The 9135-nt window shown below is 68.1% G+C and overlaps 1 protein-coding gene across 1 annotated transcript in view; it reads left to right on the top strand.

Annotated features, from left to right (window-relative positions):
* Positions 1 to 9135, top strand: part of AURANDRAFT_71578 (hypothetical protein) — a gene marked incomplete at both ends in the record, with an annotated part of 29048 nt that overhangs the window by 9393 nt on the left and 10520 nt on the right. Inside the window, 4 exons of the mRNA XM_009038461.1 lie at positions 134 to 290; positions 790 to 1622; positions 3874 to 4137; positions 5948 to 8781. Coding sequence (XP_009036709.1) covers positions 134 to 290; positions 790 to 1622; positions 3874 to 4137; positions 5948 to 8781 — 4088 coding nt within the window. The remainder of the gene's footprint in view (positions 1 to 133; positions 291 to 789; positions 1623 to 3873; positions 4138 to 5947; positions 8782 to 9135) is intronic.

Raw genomic sequence — 9135 nt, 5'->3', positions numbered from 1 at the left:
TTTCGTGGCCAACGGCCACGTCTACGGCAGCTCCGCCAACTTCGCGCTGGACCGCAAGAAGATAAAGTGCAACAGCGACATCGACGTCCACGTGTACGGTCGACCTCTAGACAAAGCCGCCGCGTCGGTCCAGCGCGTCTTCAAGGACGCGGGCCTCGATGTGCGCACGAAGTACTACAACTCCAAGCTCTACACGCTCGTCGTAAAGATCGGCGGCCGCGACTTCGAGGTCGGCGTGGCCCACGAGCCCGCGTTCCGCCACGAGTTGAGCCGTTGGCTGGACGGGGACTGTACGCAGCTCACTTTGGTTCAGAAAAGGCTTGTCTTTTCGTGGGTCCCCGACGTCGAGCGCCACGCCATGGAGGTGGGCGACCTCGCACCGGCGCTGGACCGGATCTCCCAGGGCACGACCACGGTCGTCGTCTCGGAGGCCCAGCTCGAGAAGCCCCGGAACCGACGCGCGGTCCTCAACCGAGTCTGCCGGAAGCGCGACCAAGGCCTGACTGTCGTGTGGGGACGCCAGCTGTCAAGGGGGGCCGTTGACGGCATGGAGGAATACCTCATCAAGCACACGATGGTGCCCTGCCCGGGCGCCGGGCCGCGTCGACGTCAACACGACTTCACCGTGGGCGCATTCGAGCGGTCTCGACGCGAATCTTTCGTCCTCCGTCGAGGACTCGTCGGGGTGGAAGATCGCTCGTCGAAAAATTCGTCAAATCGACTTCGATTCGACCGAGCTGGAGAATCTTCGACCGCGACGTCGCGGCTCACTGGTTGATTCCCGCACAGGCGCCGGGCGCATGGGCTTCTTCGGGAACTGGAAGACGATGATGGAGAACCTCGTCATGTCCGAGGTCGCCGACGAGTGCGACCGGTCCGGCGCTCCCGTCCGGCTCGTCCCTCGCTGGTTCGACGAGGACGATGTCGTGGACGCGGTGCTGGTCCACGAGGACGACTTCGAGGCGGCGACGATCGTCAGCCGCGTGCCCGCCATCGGGTTCGACGGCGCCGCCCTTGGAGTACAGTTCAAGACGCAGCGGTGCTTCTGGAGCGGCGCCAGGGTGCTTTCGCTGTACCCGAGTGACGTCGAGGCCTACGCGCACGTCCCGTACGTACGCTACGACTACGAGCTCGACCGTTTCCTCTTCTTCAGCACGGGCCAGGAGCTCCTCGACCGCATGACGCCAACTGGGCACGCTCAGCAGCGGCCTGATATCGAGGACGGCCCCTGGTACATCAGTACGATGCCCGCGTCCGTCGCGATCGTCGTCGACCCGAACCACGACGAGGGCAAGGCACTCTGGGACGCCGAGGGCATCACGAAGGAGCAGCTCGTGGCCAAGCTCGCGGCGCTCTGGGTCGACGGGGAGACCACGAAGACGTGCTACGAGGACATGATGACGTCAAACGAGGCTGGAAACTTCCGCGCTTTCCAGCAAGTCACCGACATTGCCATCAAGATCACGGATTTCCCATGCCAGATCATCGACGCGTTCATCCTGGTCGACGACCTAGAAGTGAAGATGCAAGAAAAATCTACCAACGCACCCCGTGGTGATCGGCTCGCGTTCCCCATGCGCAAGCACTACGACGAGCAAAGCTTCGACGTGTTCCTGCTCAACGTCCGCGTCGAGGGTCGCGTCGTTGGGTTTTGCTTGCTGCCGACTTCGATGCTTTGGAAGCACCGATACTTTCCAGGGCAAGAGAAGCTTCGATGCCCGTACACGGGCGAGGTCTTCCAGAACCCCCGTATGCGTACTATCAAGCTCGCGTCCGTCCCCGGGCTGGAGCTGCCTGGGTTAAAAACGGTCCTCGGCCAAGATCACCAATTATTCGAATTCATGATGGAGATCAAGAATAAAGGGTATTACGTACCGGTCAAAGAAGACGGCGAGGGCTACTTACAATTGGGAGACGAAGCGAAGCAACATGTTGCAAAGATCCTACGTGAATCGACGCGGCCGTGGGACAAGTCCTACGTCGTCGGCGGCTACGAGGACGCCTCCATCTCACCGCAGATGCTCTTCGAGTCCCACGTCGACCACCCTCGCTATGCCTACGTGACGGGCGGGACGTCGGCGCGCTACGTCGGTACGTCGAATAACCACAAGGCTCGCAGCCACGTGTCGACGTACGACGGCCGCGACTTCGGTTTGGGGCCGGGCTGGACGATCGAAGTCGTTAGACGCGACGACATCGTTAAACGCGATGTGAAGAACGCAAAAGACGTGGTGTATCACTTCTACCCACCGGCCTACTATCTCTTCGGCTCCGCGTTTCCCGGGACCTTCGTCGACGCCATCAAGAACACCTCGCCGAAGGCCACAAACTCGTTTTTACGTTACACGAAGTCGCCGCTAGTCGCCCTCTCGCTCGCGGAGCGCGTCGCCAGCGCGCTCCAAGACGCCCGGACCGACGACCAAAGCGCCATCGACAAGCTGGTCGCGGACGCGGCTCTTGCCGCAATCATCGAGTCGAGGAAGGATGGCGTCGAGTCGACGTTCGTCAAGCGCATCCTCGAGAGCGGCTTCTTCGTGGGCACGCCCCCGCTGATTCCCGAGCCGGCGCCCGAGCCTGTGGAGACGCCGCGCCGCCGCCGAGGCGCGTCGCCGCCACCGAAAGCACGGCCGCCGAAGCGAACGAAGACGGAGCCGCCGCCGCCCCTGGAGTACACCGATTTCCGCCGGCGCGGCACCGGCAAAAGACGCGGCTCGTGAAGTCGCGACACGCGAAGCCGCGCCTCGAAGAGCGTCGCGATCCAGACCGTTGCTTCTCCGAGTCGAAGCGTCGCTCCCGGACATCGACGCGCCGCATCCATGGGCCACCTGTTAGCATCCCTGGGCCACTAGTTCAAGCTATAACTAGTCTAGACTCGCGAGCCGCGATGGCCGAGGCCGGAACGCTGCTCCGAGAGTCCGGACCGCGGCTCCGGCTCCGAACGTGCTGCTCCGGAGCCATCCACGGGCAACCGACGGAGCGGTCGGCGGGGACCGACGACGTTGCGCGATCGCCGAGGCCCACGGCTGCGGGGCGCGGCCCGGAGCCGTCGGCGGGTGACGAGCCTAGACGGCGGCGACAACGCGACGACGGCAGCGGCGGACGCGGCTCCCTCGCTCGGGATTTCTTCTCCTTTTGTTTTTAATGTAATGACACGCGACCTCACTCCCGCCGGAAGCACGCGCAGTCATGACCCTCGATATCGTAGGCGCGCCCTCTTACGCGCCGACGTCATCGCCATCTTACACGCCGACAACAAACCCGTCGAGCAAACCGTCCTACGCGCCGACGTCGCCGCCGTCGGCCGAGCCGGTGCCGCTTCCCACCGTCCAACCGCTGCCCGCGCCGTCGGCGGCGCCGTCGTCGATTCCGTCAGCAACGCCGAGCGGCGCGCCGTCGAGCGCGCCCAGCGCGCAGCCATTCAGCGCTCCTACGGAAACGCCAACGACGGCAGCACCCAGCGCCTGTCCCTCGGCCGCGCCGACTTCGCCCCCGTCCGCCGCGCCGATGCCCGAGCCGTCCGCCACGCCCAGCTCGGCGCCCACGGAGACGCCTACGACGGCGGCACCGAGCGGAATCCCTTCGAGCGCGCCTTCTGGTTGTCCCACCACGCTCCCCAGCTCGCGTCCATCCGCGCACCCAACCGGTGCGCCGTCTCTACCGCCTTCGGCGACTCCCTCCGCGACGCCTTCGGCCCACCCGATGCCCGCGCCGTCCTCGCCACCGAGCGCGACGCCCTCCGCGACGCCCTCGGCCCACCCGATGCCCGCGCCGTCCTCGTCCCCCAGCTCGACGCCCTCCGGCGCGCCGAGCCCGCATCCGTCGAGCAGCCCCAGCGCCCTGCCCTCCAGCGCGCCGACCGCGACCTTCATCCAGATCGAGAGCATCGGCACGGGCTGGACGTGCGTCGCGGGCCTCGCGTGCGAGACGACGTGGACGTACCGCGGCAGCGCCGACGCCTGCGCGACGGTTCAGGTGACGGTCGCGCTGCGCGACGGCGACGTCGTCGCGACGCAGACGGGCGTGGCCAACGACGGCGACAGCGAGGTCAACGTCGCGGACGCGGCGCAGGTCGACGATTACACGCTCGATGTCGTCTGCGAGAACGCTCCGGAAGTCGGCGATTCCGCGGACTTTGAGGTGAGCCACACGCCGGCGCCGACGCGCTCGCCGACGACCGCCGAGCCCAGCGGTGCTCCGTCGTCGAGTCCGTCGGCGAGTCCGTCTGCGTGTCCGACGGCCGAGCCGAAAGCGGCTCCCACAAGCTATCCTAGCTTGTTCCCGTCGCCGGGTCCTACCCGCATACCCGCATCGGTGAGCGTAGCGCATCTCACTGACGCAGCGTTGACTCATTTCGGTAGGTTCCCACGCACGCCCCGACGGCCGCGCCGAGCTTCCTGCCGACGAATACGCCGAGTGCGAGTCCGTCTGGTCTGGCCCGAGAGTCCGAACAAAACGTGTGTCTTTGCGTCGAAGTTCCGCAGGATATCCCGAGGAGTGGCGATGCCCTACTGTTGCTGCGGCGGCACGACGTCGACCAGGGCTTCGACGGCCGCCCCGCGTCCGCTTTTTGATTCGCAGACTTCGTACTTCGGACTTCAAACTGGCTCCATACGTCGTCCGAGCGACTTCGCCGTTCGTTTTTGGACGAGCGCGACGGCAGCGGATACGGACGGCCCGCGCGCTTCCGGCCGGCAATCCAACGCGTCCTCGCGTCTGGAGCGCCGGCCAGCGCGGGTCTCCGCCCGACGCTTGCTACTGTCGGCGCAGCGCGGAAACACCCGGCGATTCAGCGAGAGTCTACACAGCAGCGGTTCCGGACACGCCCTTGACCACGAGCGAGCACCGATCACTCAAAGCCCTTGTGCGTCCTCCGTGGGCACGCTCGAGAGAACCAGCGCTTGCGACTCGAAATGGACGCCGGAATCGATCGTTGGAGAGCGGATCGCCCGACTTCACCCCGAGAGTCGAATCAAGGGCCACTTCAACCTTGTGTACACGACTAATCGAGCACGATTTTGACGGGCAGTTGACCGTGCCACCTTCAGGTCGTGACCGAGGCGCGCCGTGGTGCGCCGTGGCGCTGCACCACCGACGGGGGCCGTCGCTGCGGGTGGCTCGCCCCTGCGCGGCGGCGCTCCCGAGCGGGGCCGTCGCCGCGAGGGCTCGCCCTGCGCGCGGTGGCTCTTCCCGTCGAGAGCGCCATCGTTCCTTTTGGGTCCGTCTTCAACGGTTTGATGGCTGCTCTGGAGCTTCACGGACACGCCGTACGACTTCGAGCGTCGCGGACGGCCGGCGCGCGGACCGCTCGACGGGGCAACAACTGGCGTGCAAATGATCCTCCGCAGGACGACATGACTAATCGAAGCCCCCGAGGGCGCCCTGCGCCGCGCTGTCATCGACACCTCCGCGAGGCCACGCGCAACTCCTACGGCTGCGAGTGCCGCGCGTCGCGTCGTCGCCGAACATCGAAGCCGGGGGGGCTCGGGTCCCCCGGGGCCTCGGAGGGGTCCCTACTGTACCTCCGGATGGCGTTTATCATCGCGACCCGCGGCATGTGGCGCCCGAAGAGGCCGCGGGTCGCCCGTGACCCGACTCCGCCCCTTGGTGACCCGGACAGCTGGCGGGCCTCGACCTCGGGCTGAGGTCCCCCGAAGCTCCCCGCCGGGTCCACGATACTTCCCCGGGCGGCGCCGAATGCGACTTGTGCCCCCCTGCTCCTCAAATCGCCGATTTGCCTTTTTTTTATCAAAGAGTTGGCGCCCAGAGTTGCGATCCCTCCAAATATGCCCCGCCGCATCAAAAAGGTCAGTTCTTTTTCGCCTCCGCCTTCGCGCATGTGCATCCCACACGCCCCTCGCGCGCGCCGAGCGAAATTTGGTGCTCTGAGCCTCCTCCAAAGCCCCCCCTCGGGCACTCTGAAAGTGCGAAATTTCGTGCGCTTTTTTAGGTACGCCAAGCGCCGATGGCCACGGTCATGCAGCGGCGCCTGCGACTGCGCGTCGGGCGGGTGCGGCTTGAGCGCGCCCGGCGGTCGGGCCTGGCCCAAATGTTCGAGCGCGCGCTCGAGCGAGCGACGTCGCGCTCGCCGCCGCTCCTCGGCGACGAGCCCGCGGACTTCAAGATCGCGCCGCTCGACCTCACCCTGCTCCCCGCGGTCCCCGAGAAAGACGAGTTCTGCGGGAGCGTCGAGTTCACGCCCCTCCACTTCGAGGCGCCCGCGGTGCTCGAATCCGAGCGGCGGGTCGTGCTCCGGCGTCGCGTGCCCCTGTGGACGCGCGTCGGCGGCCGCGTCGCGCGGCGGCGGCTGGGCCACCCCAAGAACGACGCCGGCGGCGCCGCCGCGCACGCCGTCGGCCGCGGCCGCTTCGCGGTCCTCGGCGACGACGACACGGACGAGGACGAGGACGTCGACCGCGACGACCGCGCCGCGAAGCTGACCTCGGCCCTGGCCCTGCAGCAGCCCGGCGACGGCGCGTCGAAGAAGAAGCCGACGCCGTCGAAGGCGCTCCAGTCGAAGAAGAAAAAGAAGCCGACGACGAAGAAGGCCACGAAGCTCGAGAAGCCGAAGACGGACGACGGCGACGAGCGCGCGGCGCCGGAGTGCCCCGCGGCGCCGCCTTCAGCGTCGACATCGACGGCGTCGGTCCCCACGGCGGCGCCCGCGGCGACGACTCCGGCGGCGGCGACGATGGCCGCGGTCGAGAAGCCGAAGAGCCTGCTCCGCAAAGCCCGCGCTGCACTTCGCGGTGTGGCTCGTGGAGTCTCGCGGCTCGCGCGCATGGGCATCTGCGGCGGCAAGGCGACGACGGTCTGCGTGACCGCGCCGGACGGCGAGGAGGGCGAGAAGAAGAAGCCCGCGAAGGCCAAGGCCGGCAAGCCCAACAAGGCCGCGGAGCTGACGGAGGAGGAGCTGTACTGGGCGCGCGCGTTCATGATCGCGCGCCGCTTTCCCTGCGGCGCTCCTCTTCGCGCAGGAGGTCGGCGGCGCCGGCCGCCTCGGGCTCGCAAACGCCCCCTCTTCTCGTCCGCGAACGTCGCGGGCGGCTACGGCGACGCGGCCGCGCCGCGCGACGAGGGCATCGTCGCCGGCGACCGGGGCGAGGGCGTCGACGGCACGAGCTGCGGCGGCGCGGGCGTCGACGGCGAGGGGCGAAGCGACGGCGGCGGCGGCTGCGCGAACGACTGCGCGTCCTCGAAGGGCGCGGGCGGCTACGGCGACGCGGCCGCGCCGCGCGACGAGGGCATCGTCGCCGGCGACCGGGGCGAGGGCGTCGACGGCACGAGCTGCGGCGGCGCGGGCGTCGACGGCGAGGGGCGAAGCGACGGCGGCGGCGGCTGCGCGAACGACTGCGCGTCCTCGAAGGGCGCGGGCGGCTACGGCGACGCGGCCGCGCCGCGCGACGAGGGCATCGTCGCCGGCGACCGGGGCGAGGGCGTCGACGGCACGAGCTGCGGCGGCGCGGGCGTCGACGGCGAGGGGCGAAGCGACGGCGGCGGCGGCTGCGCGAACGACTGCGCGTCCTCGAAGGGCGCGGGCGGCTACGGCGACGCGGCCGCGCCGCGCGACGAGGGCATCGTCGCCGGCGACCGGGGCGAGGGCGTCGACGGCACGAGCTGCGGCGGCGCGGGCGTCGACGGCGAGGGGCGAAGCGACGGCGGCGGCGGCTGCGCGAACGACTGCGCGTCCTCGAAGGGCGCGGGTGGCTACGGCGACGCGGCCGCGCCGCGCGACGAGGGCCTCGTCGCCGGCGACCGGGGCGAGGGCGTCGACGGCACGCGCTGCGGCGGCGCGGGCTACGAGTTGATCGCCTTCTTGACGAAGGGCAAGAAGGGGCCCGCGAAGAAGGGGCCCGCGAAGGCCAAGGCCGGCAAGGCCGGCAAGGCCAAGGGCGGCAAGAACCTGCAGAAGGGCGACCAGGAGGAGGAGCCCGGCGACCAGGGCGACGAGGGCGGCGACGGGTCCAACGGCGGCAACTCCGGCGGCAACGACGGCGGCGGGTCCGGCGACCAGAGCAGCGGCGGCGACGCGACGATGGCCGACGCGTCCAAGGCCGACGAGGCCAAGATCGACAAGGAGCTGAAACGCCTTTACGGCGCCTGGCTCCCTACCGCCTGGGGCGGCGACAAGGCGCCGCCGCGGAGGAAATCAAAACGGACGGCGACCGCGCTCTACACGGGCGCGGAGCGGTCCAATGAATCTGTCACGTGGGACGTCACGTCGGTTTGGGACCCCACGGAACCACTGACTCTCCGACAGAAACTGACCCTGTTGCTGCTCAGCACCCGGATTTCTATCTTCGGCGGGTCAGCTTGCTGGATGGCGAACCCGAAGCGCGAGTACGACTCGGACTTCGACATGTACATGGGCACCACACGCCTCGACCCGCTCGAGAAGAATGTGAGGGATCTGCTGAAGCGCGCGAAGCTCGACGACCCGAGCTACAAGTACGGCAAGCGCGGCGAGTCGCCGCGCTTACGGTGCTTGACGATGAAGGTCGACGGCGCGTCGTTCGATATCGACGTCACGTACCAGCCGGAGTTCAAAAGGGAACCGCAGTACGTCCACGACGCCGACTGCCTCGTGGCGACGCTCGTAGGGAAGCAGTTCGTCTGGAAGTGGAACCCCAGCGTGACGAACAACGACATCCGCGTGGACAGTTTAGGAAACGTCATCGACCGTACGCAGAAGATGATCACGTGGATGCTCGTGAACGACGAGGAGATGGCCGCGAACAAGGATCTCTCGATGAAGTGCCACCAGCGCTCCGTTAAGAAGCAAGCGTGCGACAGCGGCGTCTCGAATTTCGGGGACTTTGAGTGTCGCGACGTCCCGGAGCTTCGATCGAGAGAGCCGCGTTGCAACTACGACTCCTGGTGGTACGGCGACGTCGCCTTCGACGCCCGGTCCTACGGCGAACTCGCGGCCCGGACCGACGTGGCGACGTCGTCCGCGAGCTGCGAGAGCCGCGAGCCTCGAGGCCTTTGTGTCGCGACGGCCGGGACTTCGATCGAGCCGCGTTCCCAGAGCACGCTCGACTGCGAGGCCTCCGGTGGGTTCGGGGCGCCGGGGCTTCGGGGCTTCGAGCAGAGACCGGGTCGACGTCGCAGAGGGGGTTCGACGCGCGAGAGGACCGG

The sequence above is a fragment of the Aureococcus anophagefferens genome (genome assembly GCF_000186865.1).
Source record: "Aureococcus anophagefferens unplaced genomic scaffold AURANscaffold_8, whole genome shotgun sequence".
Classification (NCBI taxonomy): Eukaryota; class Pelagophyceae; order Pelagomonadales; family Pelagomonadaceae; genus Aureococcus; species Aureococcus anophagefferens.
This window is presented reverse-complemented; position numbering and strand designations above follow the sequence as displayed.